This window comes from Schistocerca piceifrons, chromosome 1 (genome assembly GCF_021461385.2).
Source record: "Schistocerca piceifrons isolate TAMUIC-IGC-003096 chromosome 1, iqSchPice1.1, whole genome shotgun sequence".
Classification (NCBI taxonomy): Eukaryota; Metazoa; Arthropoda; class Insecta; order Orthoptera; family Acrididae; genus Schistocerca; species Schistocerca piceifrons.
Window position 1 is genome coordinate 496,843,165 of NC_060138.1, and position 22,238 is coordinate 496,865,402.

Consider the following 22,238-nt stretch of genomic DNA (forward strand, 5'->3'; position numbering starts at 1 on the left):
GAGACTTCATGAAATGTTAAACACCCCCTACTGCAGTTAAATGACTTACACATTTCATTATAAGAGACTGTAGAAAACATTACATGTCATCAAAACATTCAATGAAACCACAGTTCAACACTTCTGCACACTAAAAACAAGTCCCAAAGCAGTCCCTTCTGTGTGTTGTGATTTTCAGTCTGAAGCAGCTCTCCATGCTAGCCTACCACTGCAAGCCTCTTCATCTGCACATACCTGTTGCAACCCACATCTATTCAAATCCGTTTGCTGTAGTCATCTCCCTCTACAATTTTTACCTTCCACTCTTTCCTCCATTTACCAGCCTCAAGATGTACACAACTATTCCTTCTACTAGAGGAATATAATCTAAGATGTTAGACACACACACACACACACACACACACACACACACACACACACACACACACACACAGAGAGAGAGAGAGAGAGAGAGAGAGAGAGAGAGAGAGAGAGAGAGAGAGAATTCAATGAAAGGTAAGCATAATGTTACCATTTCTGTACTCACAATTTAAAGAACGTTGTCCCAAGTTGTAATAACAAAACATGTGGTAAACCATGCTCATGTACAAGTAGAACTCCTTCAACACTTCTTCGCATTCCAATCTTTTCAAATTCATCCCTCATCCTTTGAAACCTTGCAGGCACTGATGGATCCTTCTCAAATAAAGGTTCCTTAGTTCCAAAGGTGTAGTTAGTGAGTGGGTACCTAATAAAAATAACGTTTAAAATACATTTGTATCATAAGGAAAAAAAAGTTTTACTGCATACCTCAGTTACATTACATCGGCAACACTAGCACCATAAATAATCCTGACCATCTGCAACTAGTTAACAGTTAAAGGAATATATTATGTCAGATTACCGAACACGGAATGTTTACAATAATACAAGATGCATGACGTCTTTATTCTTATACTTTTAAGACTACTACTTTCATGCGCCCTCTCCAGATATATCAACCGGTCAAAACTGTGAGATGAAAGTGCCGGTCATGAAAATGTCTGAGTCTGTTACGGCGAATTCTAGAGACACCAATGCTTCCAAACATGATACGAAGCTTCCTGAAGTTTATAAAAGTCTTGTGTTCATTTATAAGTTTCTTTACCCTCTCTATCAATGAATTTAACTTGCGGCTGTATCATCGTTATGCACTGCTAAGCATGTCGCCATCAAAATTCCTATACTTACGTAAAAATTATAAACCTCTCAAACTTTGCTTATAAAATTTCTACAAACAATTCGACACATTCGATATTGGTATTTTAACCACTTTTCAATTAAAAAAGCACTGTGTTTACTGTTTTAACCTCCAGAAAGCCATCGACAATTCTGCCGAAATGTCCCCCAAGATGTCGATATTAAATAAGGAATTCAAAATACGTGCCGTACCGGTTCATTTATTACGCAAAATTATTATACCCGTTACACAAAACACACCGTGCAAGGAATTATTTCAGTAACAACAAAAGTGATACGGATGCGTAGTTAAGTACACAGCATTTCTCTCCAAATAAATATAACCTAACGAGTCAGATGCAAATAAGACTTCGCTTACATTTTAATGTCGCGAGAAAGGGTTCTTTTCTCGTGCAACATAATTAGTGATTCTTCAGGCATTAAAGACCAGCCACAAATACTTTAGCAACGCCCTACACACCAAGCTTTCAACTTTGTCGCTCACTTTACTAACGCACAGGGTTCCCACACCGCCTAACTAACAAAACACGTCCACCATGCCAGCCCCTGCGCCTACGAATCGGTGGCCCTCGCTTTACAGGAAAAGAAGTACTCTACTACTCACAGATTAATTGTCCTGTTGATAGTAATCGACTGATTTGCGACATATTTGGCATCGAAAGTTGCATTTTGACTTCCTCTTCGCGGCCAACCGCTACCTTTAATCTGATTTGCAGTCATTGCAACAACAATCTTAACAAAGATGTGAAAACTACTTTATTTCTTAGGTATGGACAAGATGGACGACGTGCATGACGCCACTTCTTGTTGGCTGTTTGTAGTGTGGCTACCAGAAACGCTGCTTTCGATTGGCTCAACAAGCCAGCTGGTGGTGGACGCCATTGCATCGTTGAAAACGTGAAATCGCGTGAGTATACTAGGACGAGGGGAATTTGAAGCAGCTGATAAGAAATACCACATTCCTATTGTTATAATAGTGAGCACTGCGTTACCCAACGTATTAAAATCTCATTTGTATGCGCGTTGACACACTGCACCACAACTGAATGGAATGACAATGAATACAGATTGTGTTTATTAGCTGCAAACTTTCACCAAATACATGTACTTTTGCCTCGAATCGCGTTTTTGTTTACAGAAAAGTTGACCTGTGATTAGAATGAAACGTTGGCAGAATTTTTTTTCAGCACCTAAGTAATGCCTTGACATTACTTAATCATAATTATAATAAAGGGCAGTGATTGCCAGTACTCAGTAATACAAATCTGTTTGGATTTGTGAGAAGAAAAACATTGCCCCACTTTAGGGAAAGCACACGTACTAAGAGACGCCCAAGCCTTCCTTCAGTTAGCAAATGGAAGGCGTACATTCTCGCAATTGTGTGTCCAAATAAAGATCCGACTTCTAAAATTAGGCCTATCGGTTTTTTTTTTATGTTTGATGTGGCAGCCACTCATTGATACGTAAGAATGCAATGCACATTCCTGCAATTGGTCAAAATCGTGCTGCCAGTTTCGTGATTAAAGCTCATGATATCTAGCGCAGTCCCATTATCCTTTTGCTATGCAGAAACTCTCATATCTAGAAGATAATTAGATGATTAGATTTACTTCATTCCAATTGATCCGTAGTGAGGAGGCCCTCCAGGATGTGGAACATGTCAGAAAAACAACAGTAGTACATGACAAATATTTACAACTAAAACAAATAAGCTAATGTACCATTTCACGGGTCCCAAGTGGAATGATTGTCATTTTTTAATGAACACTACATGAAAGAGTCATTTTACATATACTAATGCACTGAATTTAAAATAATAAAGTTTTTTATTTATTTATAAGGTAATAAACATGCAATACAACTACTATAATACTTATTTACAATGAACACATTACTGCACTGAAATGGTGCAGAAGTTAGATTGTACTCACACACACACACACACACACACACACACACACACACAGATTTACAATGAACGCATTACTGCACTGAAATTGTGCAGAAGTTATATATATATATATATATATAAGAGGGAAACATTCCACGTGGGAAAAATATATCTAAAAACAAAGATGATGTGACTTACCAAACGAAAGCGCTGGCAGGTTGATAGACACACAAACAAACACAAAAATTTTGTGTTTGTGTGTCTATCAACCTTCCAGCGCTTTCGTTTGGTAATTCACATCATCTTTATATATATATATATATATATAATAGAGGGAAACATTCCACGCGGGAAAAATATATTTAAAAACAAAGATGATGTGACTTACCATACGAAAGCGCTGGCAGGTCGATAGAAACACAAACAGACACATGCATACACACAAAATTCAAGCCCTCGCAACAAACTGTTGCCTCATCAGGAAAGAGGGAAGGAGAGGGAAAGACGAAAGGAAGTGGGTTTTAAGGGAGAGGGTAAGGAGTCATTCCAATCCCGGGAGCGGAAAGACTTACCTTAGGGGGAAAAAAGGATGGGCATACACTCGCACCCACATACAAATCAGTTGGTTTTACTGAGAAATTCATCAATGGAGTAGAAGGAGTTGGCCACCAATAAATCCTTTAGGCTTCTCTTAAACTGAATTTCATTGGTTGTTAAGCTTTTTATGGCTGCTGGCAAGTTATTGAAAGTTTCCTGAATAATGCACACCTTTTTGTACGAGACTAAGTGACTTTAAATACTTGTGAAGATTATTCTTATTTCTAGTATTGATTCCACAAATTGAGCTGTTGGTTTGAAAAAGTGATATATTTTTAATGATAAATTTCATTAAGGAATTTTTAATGACAAATTTCATTAAGGAATAATTATATCGGAAAGCAGTAGTTAGTATACCTAGTTCCCTAAAGAGGCTTCTGCAGGATGTTCTTGAGCTCACACCACATATAACTCTTACTGTACATTTTTGTGCCCGGAAAACTTTAGCTTGGCTTGATGAATTACCCCAAAAAATAATCCCATATGACATTATGGAATGAAAGTAAGCATAGTATGCCAGCTTTCATTTTTATATCCCCTATGTCTGACAAAATTCGCATTGCAAACAGAGATTTGTTAAGACGCTTCAGCAGTTCTGTGGTGTGCTCCTCCCAGTTGAATTATTATCAAGCTGTAATCCCAAGAATTTAACACTGACCACTTCTTCTATCTTCTTGTCACCGTACGTTAGACATATACTCGTGGGACACCCCTTACAAGTTCCGAACTGCATGTAGTGTGTTTTTTCAAAGTTTAGTGACAAAGAATTGGCTAGGAACCAGTGATTAATGTCCACAAATATTTTATTAGCTGTTCTTTCTAAAACTACACTTGATTTGCTATTTATTGCAATGTTTGTATCATCGACAAAAAAACGAACTTGGCATCTGGTAATGTTACTGATGAAAGGTCATTGATATGGAAATACGGAAGCGTCCGATACCGCCCGTCTGCTTTGACCCATGACGTCACAAATATGGCGGAAACGACCATAAACCACGATTCCAATATGGCGCATATAAAGTCGGTACGTATACATTATGACGAAAATCCTCGAAAAACAAATACACACACTTTCCACAAAAAGCCTAATGACACTAACGGGACAAGCACGGGAAATGGGGTGTTTTTGGGTGGGGGCAAACTAAATATAAACAAATTTAGTCACCCACCCCCATACAAAACCACACAAAACGACGAAAAAACAGACATCACAAAACTCCCCAAATACCACTAAACACAATATCGTCTGGAATCGGACACTTCTCTTGACCTATATAGCTCAACAGGAGCTCCCGATCCCATAAATTAGGATCAAAGACTTCCCTTGGCCTATATAGCTCAATAACATCTCCCGATTCCAATATCAATATACACAGCCACACATTGGGATCGAACACTTCCCTTGACCTGCGCACTGTTAATTTTATCCGTCATACCCATTCCTGAACAAAAACAACAATCGATTAATTTTACTAAAATTACCACATGATGTACAGCGAACAACACTAAATTAACCTTCACACAAAATCGTTAACTCACTGAAACGAATCCCACTACAAACACAGCCGACACTCGAACAATTCTGGATAATGAGCAAAAGCAAACTGAGCCCATTACACCACACAAACAAGAACCCTGAACGTACCACCAGAGAGCACAACAAACCACAACACGACGACATATACAAACATGCCACACTCACAAACCATACTCTGCGCCGTCATGACGTCACACACGACAACACCCTTACGTCACGGGTCAAAGCCGACGCGTGGGATCGGACGCTTCTGTCGACCCATTGATATACACAAGAAAAAGTAAGGGGCCCAAAATAGAACCTTGTGGGACCCCACATGTAACTAGATCCCAGTTGGATGATGCCTGATAGCTTGATACACGTCTCTTTCCTAATAACACCCTTCGTTTCCTGCCAGAGATATAAGATTTGAACCATTTTGCAGCATTTCCTGTTACACTATTATATTCTAATTTACTTAAAAGGATATTGTGATTTACACAGTCAAAGGGTCGACATAAGCGTCCGATCCCACGCGTCGGCTTTGACCCGTGACGTAAGGGTGTTGTCGTGTGTGACGTCATGACGGCGCGGAGTTTGGTTTGAGTGTGGCTGTCTCCAGTTCTGTTTTATCTTATTTTATTTACTTTTCTGATCTCTATCTCGTGAGACCCTTTTTTTTTTTAAAAAAAATCACTTATTACTTATTTTAATTATCTGTTTCCTCGAATTTCTGTTTTAGTTTATTATATTTATCTTTCTGATCTGTTCGTTCTATCCCGTGAGATTTTTTTTTTTAAAAAGACAAAAAACACTAATCAGCTACTGAAGCATCTTTATCTTCTATGGGTTGCAGGAGTTACAACCCCTGGGGAGGTGGGTGGGTATTCATGCATGGCTGTCTTCACTTATACGTTGTAGCTACGCAAGGCGTCTAAATTTGTTTATATTTAGTTTGCCCCCCACCCAAAACACCCCATTTCCCGCGCTTGTCCCGTTAGTGTCATTAGGCTTCTTGTGGAAAGTGTGTGTGTTTGTTTTTGTTTCCGCCATATTTGTGACGTCATGGGTCAAAGCAGATGGGTGGGATCGGACGCTTCCGTATTTCCCAGTCAAATGCCTTTGACAGATCACAAAATATACCAGTAGCCTGCAATTTTTTGTCTAATGAATTAAGCACATTTTCACTGTAAGTGTAGATAGCCTTCTCAATATCAGAACCTTTTAGAAATCCAAACTGTGACTTTGACAGTATGTTATTTGAGATAAGATGGTTATAAAGCCGACTGTACATTACTTTTTCGAAAATTTTTGAGAATGCTGGCAACAGTGAATTTGGACGGAAATTTGATGCTATTTCTTTATCTCCCTTCTTAAACAGTGGCTTAACTTCAGCATATTTCAGCCATTCAGGAAATATTCCACTGATGAACGACTGGTTACAGATTTTGAATGTAGCATTAGCTATCACCAAATACATTGGTGACATAAGACTGGAAGAATATCATACATGTGAGTTTTGAGAGACTTTTAATGTTGAAGAAAACAAAGAACAATCATATTAGCCTACCACCAAAAAGTTTTCAACAAGATTGAAGATACTGTTAGGTGAGCAATGTATAAGAGTCATTGGTTGTGGTGCTCTCCATAGACCAAACAAGAAGCACAAGTATTGTGTGCCATTTGCAGATACACTGAAGATTATAAATAATTAAATACGTTTTAGAAATTAATGCAAGAGTGATTGGACTATGAAGCCAATTTGTAGCAGACACACATCCATTTTTCATTTAGTAATGTCGAGAGCTTTGTGTCAGACATTTCAAACTGTGGATCTAACCATGTGAGGATTGAAAAAAGTAATAAAACAACAATCAGTGTAGAAATTGCTGCTCTTGCTGATGTTAAGTGTTAGGCTTCATGTTAGAGGTGGAAAACTTTATAACCCATGACAGTCATTGTAGACTTAATTGAAGTCTGGTGTAGATCTTCGTGATCATATTATGTGTTTGTTTATTGCTTCCCATTTTCCATTTATTTCTGTTGATCCACTCTTCTTCCTGGTAACAGCTATTAGTGCCTCATAAACAGACACCTTTTTTTCATGTTGGTGGGCATCCTCTTTTTCCTTCTGTGTTGTGAAACTGTTTTCCAAATTCGTTTTGGCCGCCAGTCACCCATCATTTCTAAATTGATGAGCAGGGATAGTTATTGGTACAGATCATTCGAAAATATATATTAGCATTGTAATGCATCTCTTGGTATTATTTAAGTTTTTACCAAAAATATTTCATTTGGTCAGAGAATATATGATTGAATTTAACCCAACCTTATGTAGGTAGATAATTCTGTCTCCATAAAAATATCCAGCAGGAGTGGGAGTTTTTGAGGGAAAATGCTTTTCAGTTTGTTTATAAATGAATTTTTTTTTTTATTTCTCAGCACATGCATTTTATTCTGGATGCAACTGACACTTTTTGTGCCTGCGTTGTGTATTCCTTTACATTATAGTATTGTCATGCCAGCCATCATTTTCATTTATTGTGTTGTATTAACAAATCCTAGTCTTTTTAGCAAAGTTCAGGAGGAGAAAGTGTATCATGGGGATGTTATTGCTATTCATTATTGTTGTTAATATTGTGGTGAAATGTTATTCTGCACACTTTAATGAAGGGAAGAGTGCAAAATAAACAAACTTTGTGGGATTTTAATTACTGAAATCTGTACTAGCCTACTACTCTTTGAAATTTTTCTGTGTTTCCAAACATTTCTGACTAAGAGGAGTTGCCTAAGTCTGATGTAGTGACTGAGAGTTCTGCCAGAATTCCTTGCAGAATACCTACACAGCCTAAGAAGATTCAGTCCTGTTAGATTATGTTCACTGGTGCTGAGTTAGAAGTAAAAAATCAGCTAAAGTACCCAAAATAAAAAAGGACCGAAGACTAAAGTGTTTTAGTAGCTACTTTCTTCCAATGGATCTTCAAATAGTGGTGTGTTCCTTGTAAAGGCGAGAGAACACAATCTACTTTCATCTTTGGGGTTGTGCACCTGACCTGTTCAGTTACAAACATGCATAACAAAAGTATCTTTGTCGTATAAATCTGAAACACCTTTTGTACTTTAAGATGACATTGCTGTGAGTTTATATGGCTCCCCTACCTGCATGAATATTGGAAATTGCAAATCTGTACCATCCATCTTGTTAACAAGTATAACATAACTAGAGATGATGATCAGAGGGATAGAACACACACAAATTTTGTAGGGTTTAGCGAGTGCTTAGCTTGCTTTAATAAATAATGCGACATTTAATGGAGATCCCTAGTTGGAATTGAACGTTACCTTGAACATATCTCAATAAAAACAGGAGCACTAGCACGGATGATTGTGGTAGGGGAAACGAGGGCATATTTGAACAAAGTTCATAATCTCATTTTGTGGTGTGAAACGTTTTCTTATTGGCACTACTTGTTACTGCAGTATGGTGGATAACTTGTTAATTTCTGTTATTGCATTTTCTAGTAATAAATGAAAGGTCAGATTTTATATTTCAGCTGAATCATACTTTTGTTGAAATGTATCCTTACACTGTGGCATTTTTCAAATGGGATGGGTTACTTGGTAGCAATTAAGTAATAGCTCTATTTATTTGTAAATCAAGTACACACATGTTTTATTAACTGATATGCCCACAATTAAATGTAGCAAAACTGATAGAAAATGGAAATAGAACTGGCTTAATTAGTTTAGGCTTGTTTACCGAAGGAAAAAAATTCTTGCCCAATGCACAAATTTCTGATTTAAATTTTATATTTTTTTCTGTATTGATGAAAGTTTACTGGAAAAGCCATTGACTATATGACACGAGTAAGTAACAAAAATTCAGTATTGAACACAGAATTTGGCTTCAACTTTTTACGATGGGTCAATGGAAGTGTCTGATTTGACACATCTGCTTTGACCAGCGACGTAAGAGTGTTCTGGCTGGCGGGGACGTCAGTATGGGATGGAGTTTATGAGTTGGTTGTGTTTGATGGTGCCATGCCCTCTGGTGTGTGTGTGTGTTGGGGGTGGGGGGGGTGCTGAGTGTAATGTGCTTTATTGGGTTTCATTTGAGGTTTGGTGTTGGATGAGTGAGTCGTTGGGAGTGTTTGTAGTTCGAGATGTAAGCATTGGAAGTTTTTTCAAGGAGTTATCAACTTTTTTTGTTTATGTGTTTGGCATTTTCGTTAGGTGTTATTGGTCTGCTGCTTGTAGTGCAGTAAAACGTTTAATGTATTGTGTGGCATCTGTTGTTAGGTATGGATATGACAATTAAATATAACAGTGCTATGTTGCTGCCGGAGATGAGGGAGGCCACATTGGCCATTATTAAATTCGTCCAGGTATTTGGACTGACTGCTGAGATTGTGAAGTGCAGTATTTCCTGTGAGTCTTGGACCAGGGATGGGTACACGTAGTGGTGTCAGCGTGATAACGTCTGGCACTCCATTATATGCGGTACATGGTTCAAGAAACCTAGGCTGGCCACAGGAGAGATTGTTTTGCTGACGTACTGTTTCTGTTATAGGTCCTCGATTAGTTTTTGTGCACGTGAGCTTGGAATGAGTGAGAGAACTGTGTTAGGCTGGTTTTCTTTTTGTAGGGAAGTGTGTTCTGACTATGTTAAGTATAGGGGTAAGTTGGGTGGGTCAGGAGTGGTGGTTGAGGTTGACGAGTTGCAGTTTGGGAAGAGGAAGTATGGGAGAGGTAAGTCTCCAGTTGGTTTGTGGGTGTGGGGGGTGGGGGCCATTATTTCGGGGGGGGGGGGGGGGGGGGTTATGCTTACTGTGTTTTCAGGGTTTTGGAGGGCTGTACTAAGAGGGAATTGGTGGATTTGATTGAAGAGTATATTGAGGAGGGGAATAGTGTAGTTTCAGATGCTTTGTTGTCTTATAGGGGTTTGGGGAAGAGAGATTTTGGTCATTTAGTTGTTACCCATAGTTAAGAGTTTAAAAATTATGAAACTAGGTCGTGTACTAATACAATAGGGGAGTTTTGGAGATCAGTTAACTCAGTCATAGGGAGTGGGAAGAGGTGCTCTGTAACCTGCAGTCTCATTAGATGAGTATTGCTGGCGGAAGGGTGTTCCTGGGGATTATTGTATATTTCAAGTTTTTCTGAGGACTGTAGATAAGATGTACAGGCTGAAGGTGGTTCGTTGAGGGGGTTTGGTATGGGGAGTGGGGGTGGGATTGTGGGTAATTGTTGTGGATTTAGGTGGTGGTGGTGGTGGTGGTGGTGGTGTGTGTATGTGTGGGGGGGGGAACGTTTTATGATTATGTTGTAGAGGTCCTTTTTGGTTGCAGTTGTTGTTGATTTGTAAGGTGTGATTGATTTTTGTTTATTTTGTGGTTTTTATTTATTGGCACTTTTTTGTTTGGGGGGGGGGGGGGGCTGACATTGGTGGTTTGGGGTTGGTAGGTTGTGGATGTTTGGGAGATTTATTTTGTTTGTGGTTCTTTTAGTTGAAGGTGTTGGTTTTTTGGTATCATTAGGTGTGGTTCACCTACATAGGTGAAGGGAAATGTATAGTTCCTATTTCCATAGTTTTAGTTGTAGGTATTGGTGATTTGGTGTCATCAAATGTGGTTGATCTATATTGGTCAAGGGAAATGTCCAATTACAATTTTTGTAGCTGTAGGTGTTTGTGTTTTGGTATTGTTATCTGTGGTTGACCTACATAGGTCAAGGGAAATGTCTGATTACAATTTTCGTTGTTGTTGGTGTTGGTTTTGTGATGTCGACAGTTGTGGTTGAGCTATATAGGTCAAGGAAAGTGTCCGATTCCTGTGGATTTTGTTGTTGTAGAGGAATGTGGTAAATTTTTTCTGTTTTGGGATTGTGATATTCCCCAACCTAAAAACATCAATTTCCTGCAGTTGTCCTGTTACTTGGATTGTATTTTCGAAAGGACATGTTGTTGTCTTATTTATTTGTATTTTTTGTTTGTTACCATGTGTATGTAGCGACACCATATTGGAGACGTTGAGAACGACCATTTCTGCCATACTGATGACGTCATGGGTCAAATCACATAGGTAGAGTCTGATGCTTCTGTAATCCCCATGAAGCAGCATTGATTCAGTAGCAATCCTATTATGGATTATAATTGAGAGGAATCCAATCTCAGCTATTGTCCTGTTGAGTAAACTGTTTGCTTGTTGACCAAGCAAATATAGGTTTCAGTGGTGAGAAATTTGAATTATTGAAAGGTGCCCCTAATTTCAGTGGTGAGAAATTCAAATTACTGAAAGGTGCTCCTAATTAAAATGTACTCCCCTATCTCATCTCAGCTCCCAGGTGTTTGATAAGGTTGTAAAGTTAAAAAATATCTGCACAAAAGTAGTGTTTGAAACAGTGATTGGTAGCTGACTGTAAGCAACTAGAACATGCATAAAGGCATTTAAGTAGTCACTCTGCAACCCTAACTTGTGATTTGCTAAGTACCTTCTACCATGCACTTTACTCTGGTTTGCTGAGGATGTATGTACATGCAGAATTGAAATTGTACGAAAATCAGCTGTGTTGCTTGAAAATACCAACAAGAAATCACTAGATACAGTAACTTCAGCCTGGGAGTGAACATTCAGATTATAATAAGGAAGATTAAGCTTTAATGTCCCATCACTGATGAGATGAATAACTAAAAAATGTGAGCTGCATTTTGACTGTAGAAGTTTCAAACTGGGTGTACAAATGAAAGATTCATTCTAAAAACTTCCGGTGGCCAGTGGCTAATCCATTCTTTATTTCTGGAGTTCCAGTCCTGCAAGACATTAGGGAGAGATTTTGCATGATATGGAGAGGAAAATAGCAGTACTATCTGAATTGCGCTGTGACTGGATAGGGAAATTAGGAAGAACTCTGCTCACAAAAGGCAAGGATCTGTGTTCAAATCCTACTTAAGACCCAATAACATGTTTTTCACTGGTTGCTGGTGTCTGTAATTGTCCATACTTCATTTCTCTCTAAAAAACAGTCTCCAAATGCATGTAATTTCCAATCCTGTATACACTGTGAATCACGTGTGCAAACTCAGCACTGTTGTGATAGTCCTACAAATTTTTGTAAGTATGTAATTTAGTTTCTTTGAGTGCAATGTGTTTAAGAATTCTTAGAAAACAACTGTGTTCTAAGTTTATCCACATTTTTTTGTAATCTCCTTTATTTTTTTGCAGAATGCTAAATATTTTGGTCCTCTGAACTAAATGTTGTATTACTCGACCAAGCTATTATTGAACCTGGGAGTGAGGGCACTTTGGTAGGTGTAGCATGAGTTTTTATTGAGATGTTTTATGAGGACATGCTGAAACAGTTGATAGTATATGCACAACTATCTTTACCTTATTCACAGTGCCAGGCATCTTCCATAGTCAGCACTGCACTTGTTTACAGTAAAGCCACCGCGTGTTTCCGATAACAGTCACAGGACACCAAGTGCAACATTGTCGTGGTGGGGCTGTAACATGTTTGAAACTAACAAAAGATTACACCAAACTAGAAATGTTAGAGAGGAAAAGAATATTAGAAAGAAGGAGGGGGGGGGGGAGATTTTAGCTCCCATGAGGAGCATGGAAGATTGGAAATGAAGAAGCAATGATGAAGTATATCAAAATATATGTAGAGAGGGAAAAATAATAACTATAAGGAAAATAAGACTAAAATTTGTTCGGCGTTTACAGAGGATGAATGATGTAGGCTGACAAAAGAAATTTGCAAGTGTCTCTGAGAAAAGAAACTGACAACAAGCTCGAGCTGAGAAATTTTTTTGAAATGTACTACTCAAAAGCAGAAGAAGCAGCTGAAAGACGCTATGATTGGACTACATGAACATTAATCTGGACTACCTGCATCCTTTCACCCTTGATATTTTCCCTGATGGTTCTGGCATCTTCCAGCAAGATAACTGTCCATATCACAAGGCCAGAAGTATGCTGCAGTGGCTGGAGGAGAATGGTAGTGAACTCACATTGATGTCTTGGCCAAGGAATTCACCTGATATGAAACAAGAGGCTCTATTGAGCACCGGCTCTGCACCCACAAACCATCGGCTCAATTTGTGGGATCTGTATGACCTGTGCATCGACATCTTGTGCCATGTAGCTCAGGAAACCTACCAAGGACATCTCGAATCCATGCCACACAGAACTGCTGTTTGTTATATTCCAAAGGTGGGCCAATATGCTATTAAGCAGGCGGTCATAATTTTTTGGCTTGTTAGTGTATTTATTGCAGAATATCCTCCAAGACTTAAAAGGTAGGCAAATATTTTCTTCTTTTGGTGCCTATCCGGTTCAGAAGTTGGTGATCATGATGGCAATTCTTCTCTTGTTGGTAGCAACATCGAGTAGTTCTGTTGAAGATATATTGAACCAGCATCTAAGATTGTCAAACCAAGATATCAATACAGTTAAAACAACTGTTTTTAAACAGAAAACGTGTTATTAAGGTTTACGCAGGAACAATAATTTACAGTAAATCTATTTATTATACATGCCAAATTTAGGAAACCCCTCGAATATAGAATAACAATAACTCTTTAATATTTTATAGAAGAATGTAGAAACCGAGTCAGGATGCATGTGATGTTCTGTGTATTCCAGAATGAAGCACAGCTGTCAAGAATGTGAAATGAGTAAAAGAAGAATGTGAAATGAGTGAAAGAATAGTATCGAGGAGGTAAGAAATGTTCATAAACAGTTTCAACAAGTTTGTTGTAAAAGGAGTTAGAAATTGAGAAGGCTGTAGTAAGAAAAAGAAAAAGAAAAGATAAATCTGGTACACTCAGTTAATAGATTAGTGCAGTCCCTCCAAACCTGGGGAACATGCAGACTTTGTGGACACTAAAATACTACTCAAGGACAGGTATTCCAAGAGGCTGCAGAAGAAGCTATCTGTTAAGAATGAAAATTGAAACAACTGCCATGCTAAAATACTACTATAAACATTGCAGTGAGCAAACTCTTCAGACAGCACAAGCTACGCTGTCTTCTGTATCCCAAGCTCAAGAGGAGCAATAGATTAATGTTTATTAAATGGCAAACCAATTACTTCCACCAAAGCAGACAAAAATTGTAAGACAACATTATTAAAAAAAAAAAAAGATTTTTGCAAACCTTTCATGTTAGACTAATTAGGTTTGGCTTTATGGGAATGTAGTATGAGTAAAGGCAGCTGGCTTGGATGATGTATGAATTGAGCAAATTAAAGATTTTGGTCACAAAAAAAAGCTGATACAGTTGTTGATTAACAGTGTCCAATCCTGTGAAATTCCAAAAATATGGAGGAGAACTAAGGTCATAGCCGTATTAAAACTGGCAAAGAGTGAAGCATCCCAAAAAGCTATCAGCTGATTTTTCTGTTATCCCACATTTACAAGGTGTTAGAAGGGCTAATCCTAAGATTAACCCATTCCTAATCTCAGAACAAGCAATCTGTAGGGCAGGAAAAATCTGCACATCCCAACCAATCAATCAGTCAGTCATGCCCAACACCGAGAGAGGTGGCGCAGTGGTTAGCACACTGGACTTGCATTCGGGAGGACGACGGTTCAATCCAGCGTTCGGCCATCCTGATTTAGGTTTTCCGTGATTTCCCTAAATCACTCCAGGCAAATGCCGGGATGGTTCCTTTGAAAGGGCATGGCCGGCTTCCTTCCCCATCCTTCCCAAATCCGATGAGACCGATGACCTCGTAGTTTGGTCTCTTCCCGCAAACAACCCAAGTCATGCCCAACACCTAGAGTCTAGAAGATGGGTACGCTAGAAACCTTATTGAAGAAGCTGCCTTCATTGGTTTGATAACTACCTATGATATTGTGAACCATCATATTTTATTAGGAAAATTCTGCCATTTAACAAAAGACTATTTCTTAACCCGTATGGTCCAAAATCTCCTTAAGAAGCAAATCATCTGCTAGAGAATTCCAAGGCCAGAGAAGCAGATGGAGGAAACAGGAAAATGACTTTCTTCAAGTAAGTGTTCTAGCTCTGTCTTTGTAAACTTCTATAGAAATGATCTACACCCACCTGAAGGGACTCGAAGTTTTGTCTATGCTTATGACTTTGTCATCACTGCACAAGGCAAGGAATTTGATGCAGTAGGGGAGAAACAGTTGGCAGACTTACTTAGAAAGGTACCAATAAAAGCCTAACCCACTGGAAACACAAATATATGTTTTTCATTTGAGAAACAAGGGAGCAAAAAAGGAGTTTAAACAGTTCTTGAGAAAGTGGAAAACTGGAAAATTGTGCAACTCCAAAATACTGAGGGGCGGCAGTAATTCCATGTCAATTGTACGCACCACTTAACCCGGCTCACTCAGATTTCTTTCAAATTTGATACATTCAGTGATCCAGATAAAAGATGGAAAACTACCAATCTACAGAGGTAAATGACAAGAGTGAAGAAAGTTACAGATCTACTAAGTTTGAAAGTTGAGTGAAATTTACATGTCTCTCTCAACATATATGACTATAATTCTGGTTGTAATCCAGATGCAGCAGTGAAACTTGTATAATTGAAAAGCTAATGAGCAGAGTCTTACACCAGTATGCAGCATGGTTGGTTTCTAAGAATGTTCGCATATGTGTATATACAGGGTGCATCAAAAAGGATGGCACAAACTTTAGTGGCTGAGAGTACACGTTAATAGAAGCACAGATGTCAAGTAAACATGGGATCTAAAACACGTACCTTAAGAGCTGTGAGATATTCTTGATTTTCAATATTGTGAAACAAATCTCTTTACTGCAAGCTCTTTGCTTGATCCATATTTTGGGATGTGGTAGTATGGACCAAACCAAGAAAAAAATGTCCAGTAAACATGTGCCCTAAAATGCATACCTTAAAAGTTATGAGCACTTGTTCATTAGAAAAGTTGTGTTCCAAAGTACCGAAGATGAACAGGTGCTCATAGCTATTAAGGTATGCATTTTAGAGCACATGTTTACTGGACACTTTTTTCTTGTTTGGTCCGTACTACCACTTCCCAAAACATGGAAAGCAAAGAACTTGCAGTAGAAGAGATTTGTTTCACAATATTGAAAATCAAGAATATCTCATAGCTCTTAACGTATGTGTTTTAGGGCCCATGTTTACTTGACATTTGTGCTTCTATTATCGTGTACTTTCAGCTGTGTAAGTTTGCGCCATCCATTTTGATACACTGTGTGTGTGTGTGTGTGTGTGTGTGTGTGTGTGTGTGTGTTTAATGCTCCAGCGTGATGCTAAAAAATGATAAATAAATATCAAGATGCACAACAAAGGCATCATGACAAAAAATTTATTTCGTCTACCTCATTCGCTAATAAAATGCACTATGCAGTTTTGTATCTGGATTTTTTTCAGAACAGCAGACAATAGCAGTCACTTCTATTCTGACAAGTTGGTGAAAATTTCTTGTTGTGGACAGCCAGAGAGACTTTTTTCAACCATTCATCATAGCTTGTTCCAAGGGTCGGGCTTGTTTACACAAATTGCAGCGTTCATGTACTGTGAGTAGTATTCAATTGTAGTTCGTGAAAAATGGATTTCCAGTCAAAATTGTACTGTTGCAATCCATTTAGAAAAGAAGATCATGTAATAGTACAGAAGGATTTGTGGAATGTTCAAGATGGAATGGTAAACAAGTGTCGTAAAGAATTACTAGCTAGAAAAATTTACAGCATTTGTACAAAGAAAATATCACAAAACTCGTCAACCACAGCAGGTGTTGCCTCAGCTGTGCAAGGTACTCCCAGAAAAGGTGTTAAGTGAAGATGAAATCACATCGTATCTGTCACTGGATTCTTTAAATACTAGCCTTCAGTCTTTAGGTGAATCTACTGTGAACAAAAAAGAGGCTTCAGTGTTAGAAAAAGTACCCAAAGGAAATATTGAAAAGGAACCTCAGTGTTGCTGCATAATTATGGGAAAGGAAATCATAGCCCAGTGAAGATTTAAGTTTCACAATACAGAATGTGTGTGTGACAAAATATAAATTTTGACAGCACTTTCAGAGAGCTGGAATATAAGGAAAACCATGAAAGAATTTTCTGTTTAGATTGTATGGTACGAAGATCAAAATATTTAGTAACAGAACATGAAACATTAGTGACACCAAATCCAAAGCCACGTAAGACATTGTATAAAAGCCATTCAACATGTACAGATTAGATTCAGTTTTCGTTCCATAGACTCAAAAAAGGAGATGATTCTCTTGGGTGAAGAACATGTCGAAAAGTATATCATCAAAAACACAAAACATTTGAATATAGTACATACTACCCTGATCATTTGCAGGAGATTGTCAAAATAGGTGAATACATTACAGTAAACTGCGAATATTAATTAATGCACTGTCAGCATGAAACGTTGTTACACAAGTTTAGTAAATTTATCATGCACAAAATACCTAATCTCAACTATTGTGGCCAAATGCTGTCAAAACTGATATCTAACAGACATTTTTACTGAAGCTGGTCTAGCAATCCTAGTTAAGATATTTATGTATAGAGTAGGAGAAGTTGCCTATCAAAAAGTCTTTCAAGCTCTATTTAAACTAGGCTTTATCTGAAACCAAGTTTTTAATGGTTGCTGGCAATGTATTGAAAATGTGTGTTCCTGAATATTGGACCCCTTTTTGGATCATGGTACATGATTTTTGGTCTTTATGTAGATTGTTCTTATTCCTACTAATGATACTATGTATTGATCTATTGGTTGGAAACAGAGATATATTAATTGCAATTTCAGTAAGGAATAAACGTACTGAGAAGCAGTGGTTAGACTACAAATTCCTTGAAAGATTTCTACATGATGTTTTTGAATTTACACAAGAAATGGATCTAATTATATGCTTTTTCTGCTGTAAAAACTTTTGCTCGGTTTGATAAGTTGCCCCAGAATATGATCCCATATGCCGTAATAGAATGAAAGTAAGCAGAGTATGCAAGTTTTTAAATATTTATATTTCCTATGTCTGACATCATTCTCATTGCAAGTACAGACTTGTTTAGGCACTTAAGTGGTTCTGTGGTATGCCCTTCCCAATGTAATCCCAGAAATTTAACACTGTCAACCTCTTCGATCTGCATGTCTTCATATGTTATAAATATGCTGGAAGGAAATCTCTTACAGGTTCTGAACTGCATGTAGTGGGCCTTTTCAAAGTTTAATGACAGTGAATTTGCTTTAAACAATTTATTGATGTCAGTAAAAATTTAATTAGCAGCTATTCCTAAATCTGCACTTGACTTGCTACTTATTGCAATGTTTATATCATCTGAAAACAAAACAAACTTAACATCTGGCAATGTAACATACAAGAGGTCATTAATGCACACAAGAAAAAGCAGCGTACCCAAGAAAGCATCTGCCGATGTAATAGACAAGAGGTCGTTAATGTACACAAGAAAAAGCAATGTACCTAAGATGGAACCTTGAGGAACACCACATGTACTTAATTCCCAATCAGATGAAGACTGACTGCGTACTGCGCAGGTATTTTGCAACAACACCTTTTGTTTCCTGTTAGTTAGATAAGACTCAAACCATTTCACAGCATTGCTGCTGACACCATAATATTCTAATTTACTTAAGAGTATTCTGTGGTTCACACAGTCAAAGGCTTTTGATAGCTCACAGAAAATGCCAGTGGCCTCTAATTTATTATCTAATGAATTAATTACATTCTCACTGTAAGTGTAAGTAGCTTTCTCTATATCAGAACCCTTAAACCCGAACTGTGACTTGGACAATATATTATTTGCAGTCACATGCTTAAGGAGACACTTGAACAAAACCTTTTCAAATATTTTTGGAAATGCCGGCTAAAATGAAATTGGTTGATGGTATCTCCTTATCCCCTTTCTTGTGAAGAGTCTTAGCCTCAGCATATTTTAGCCAGTCTGGAAATTTTTCGCTGATTTGAGATTGATTACACAAATAACTTAAGATAGAACTCAACTCGCATGAGCACTCTTTGATTAACTTTGTTAATGTGTTATCATACCTACTAGAATACTTAAAATTTAAGAATTTTATGATGGATGCTACCTACTACTTTGGGAGATGTGTGTGTCATTTTGAGTTTACTCGAGTTATTTTTAAAGACTTGTCTCAAATACTCAGTTGCACTGTTCACTGAACCTAATAACCCCAGCTGTCAGTAACAGAAATAAAGTACTTGTTTAAGAGGTTTGCAACACTACATGCACTTGTTACCAGTGTCTCATTTATTTTTAGAGCTATCTGTTCCTCTTCCTTTTTGGCCCCACCTGTCTCTATGTCTTCACTATATCCAATAGAGTTTTTATTTTGTTGCCTAATCTATTTACCTTTTTCTCATAATAAAGCTGCTTCAGTTACTGGATTACATGCTTCAATATTTTGCACTATTCTTTGTAATACATTACAATGCTGACATCAGAGCTGTTCCTAGATAATACATACAGTCTCCTTTTTGTACCACATGATGTCTTTATTCCTTGTGTGATCCATGGTTTATTTTTTGTCTTCTGTATGATTTGAGTTACCTTTAGGGGAAAACAATTTCCAAAAGTGGAAGTAACTTTATTAGTGGTTGTATTCATATCAGGTCTCCAGCCAGAACATTTTGTCACCTGGCCGCCATCTTCACGTGAGTAGGCCATCGTACTATCTCGCTGGAACTGAAATCAAACACACCGCAGCTGCTCCTTTATACACTGACCATATGTCCACCGTGCATGCGCGAAAATAACTGCCCTCTAGCAACAGGCACAACAGCCTTATTTAATGACAAATACTTTGAACAAACTGACGGAGTGGCTGTGGGGGTGTCCATTATCCCCCATAGTCGCCAATTTGTTTATGGAAGATTCTGAAGGCATGGCACTGAAGACGGCATTCATAAAACCAACTTGCTTCTGGAGATATGTTGACGATATGTTTATGGCATGGCCACATGGGAGGGATACTCTAGATCGTTTCCTAGATCATTGTAATTGCGTGCATCCCAATATTAAGTTCACATTGGAAGTTGAAAAGAACGGAAAACTTCCATTTTTAGATGTCTTGGTCTACAAGAGGCATAATGGGACATTAGGACATAGTGTTTATCATAAGCCCACACATACAGACCGATATCTTCGTGCATCAAGTTGTCATCCATTGTACCAACGCAACGAGATCCTACATACATTGGTAAAAAGAGCTTACGCCATCTCACATGCAGACAGTTTTACACAAGAACTGGATCATCTAAACGCTGTGTTCAAGCAGAATGGTTATACTGACAGTCAGAATCGTCGTGCTCTACAGATTGGACCTTTGCGAAAAACCAATGGAAGATACAAGCAAATCGTTGGCATTCCTTCCTTTTGCGGGGAGCATATCGTCAAAAATAGGTAGAATTTTAAAGAAATTTAATATTAAAAGTGTATTCTGTCCACCCTTTAAGACCAGAGACCTGTTGGGCTCAGTGAAGGATGATTTAGGTTTGAGAGAAGAACAGTTACTCTGAAAAAAGTCACTGCTCCTCCTCCTATATTACACAGCTCTGCTGAACTGTGTCTCATCACAGGCAAACATATTTCGCAAGGAGGAACCAAGTGGAGATGTCTACTAACCTAGCAGATGACACTTCAGCCTCGTCAGTTGACGAAATGAGAGGAATGAGAATACACTGGGTAAGTTGGCTAACAGGAAGGGAGCTGGTAGCCCAGAAGAGTTAATTACAAATGGGTTTTCCCTGGAAGCTTGACATCATCATCATCACCAATTTGGAGCTGAGAAGCTGAACTGTTAGGCCATGCTCATGATATGCTCCACCCGTTGCTAAGTCACAGAGGAGGTTGCACAAGAAGAGAAAAAGTGTGTGGCATTTCACCCACACAACCAAGCTGTGGCAGAAGATCTTAGTCTGATATGCCCTGGTTCATTTCCACACTCCACTCCATCCTTCTCCAGCACATCAGTGGGAACCACTAGACTCTGACTGACACCAGTGTCTTGTGGTGAAGTTCGGTGAGGCTCATCAATGGGAAGAACAGCAGAACTATCAGAATATGCAGATTAAGCAATTCCGCTTCAACAGGGAATGTCTTCAAGATAGCCGCAATTGCCAGCCAAATTGAGTGCCAGAGAAGGCAAGAAGGAGCACCCTGCTGCCAACAACCCATGTCCCAACGAGGGGTGTAGGACAAGGATTGTTGTAGACGAGCGAGATTGGTGTACTCTTGCAGCCAGCCAGGCAAGTGAACGACATTCATAAGCTGCAGAGGGTTGTGTCGAGTCGCAGTGTAGTGATTCATGTGGCATCTATACAGTACTTGACGAGGTTGCTGACTTGCCAACAGCCACAGCAGATGATAGAGTGGCTCTAGCACCTTCAGCTCACAACCTGCTCAGCAGAAGGAACTGAGACCACCATGTGTCTTCTCATAGGTCAAAGACAACTGCAAGCAGTTCCTGCAGCTTATCACACAGTAAAATCTGCAGAAAAAGGCCTTGTCAGGGTCAGCCTTCACACTTGTGAAAAATTGTGAGAGCATAATGAGTGAGGTGGCTACACAACAGTGGCTGTTTTATGCCCCTCCAGACAAAGTGGGCAAAGGTGTCTTTCTCAGTTTTTTCTGCTGCAGCTTTATCACTTCAAAGAAAGTTTGAAGACTTTGGGTCTGTGTTCTACATATTGGTGCACATGAAATCCTAAAATATGATGGTGACAGTGGACAGCACAGGGAAGCAAAAGTTGTTCCAGCTCACACTAGTGGTGAGTACTGCAGCCAAGGTGGAGAACCTATAGATGAGGTGAGGAATGCCTCCGAGTTCCTGTTGCCAGCATGTCGGTTACTTGGGATGCCACTGCTCTATGTCTGACATCTGTATCAAGTGCTCTGGTGCCCAACCAAGCCAGCAATACCCACTTCCATGTGAGAATGGCTGAAGTGCAAAGACTGTGATGGGAAATAAATGTCGAGTTATAGTGGCTGTGAGAAATTCAAAGCT

At 38.6% G+C, this 22,238-nt stretch overlaps 2 protein-coding genes across 4 annotated transcripts in view; one reads left to right on the top strand and one right to left on the bottom strand.

Moving 5' to 3' along the window:
• Positions 1 to 2,032, bottom strand: part of LOC124796019 (cleavage and polyadenylation specificity factor subunit 5) — a 116,925-nt gene extending 114,893 nt beyond the window's left edge. Inside the window, exons 1-2 of one of the 3 annotated variants that reach the window (XM_047260105.1) lie at positions 1,823 to 2,030; positions 527 to 727 (exon numbers count right to left, since the gene is read on the bottom strand). In XM_047260105.1, the coding sequence (XP_047116061.1) occupies positions 527 to 727; positions 1,823 to 1,938 (317 nt within the window). In that variant the 5' untranslated portion in view covers positions 1,939 to 2,030. Of the gene's footprint in view, positions 1 to 526; positions 728 to 1,576; positions 1,791 to 1,822 lie in introns of those variants that run through there. The other 2 variants (XM_047260113.1, XM_047260121.1) reach the window with 2 other exon arrangements.
• The window catches only part of LOC124796008 (protein BANP-like), a 186,362-nt gene continuing 165,917 nt past the window's right edge, over positions 1,794 to 22,238 (top strand). The window contains exon 1 of the mRNA XM_047260094.1: positions 1,794 to 2,125. The gene's annotated coding sequence lies outside the window, so the exon portion shown is untranslated. The remainder of the gene's footprint in view (positions 2,126 to 22,238) is intronic.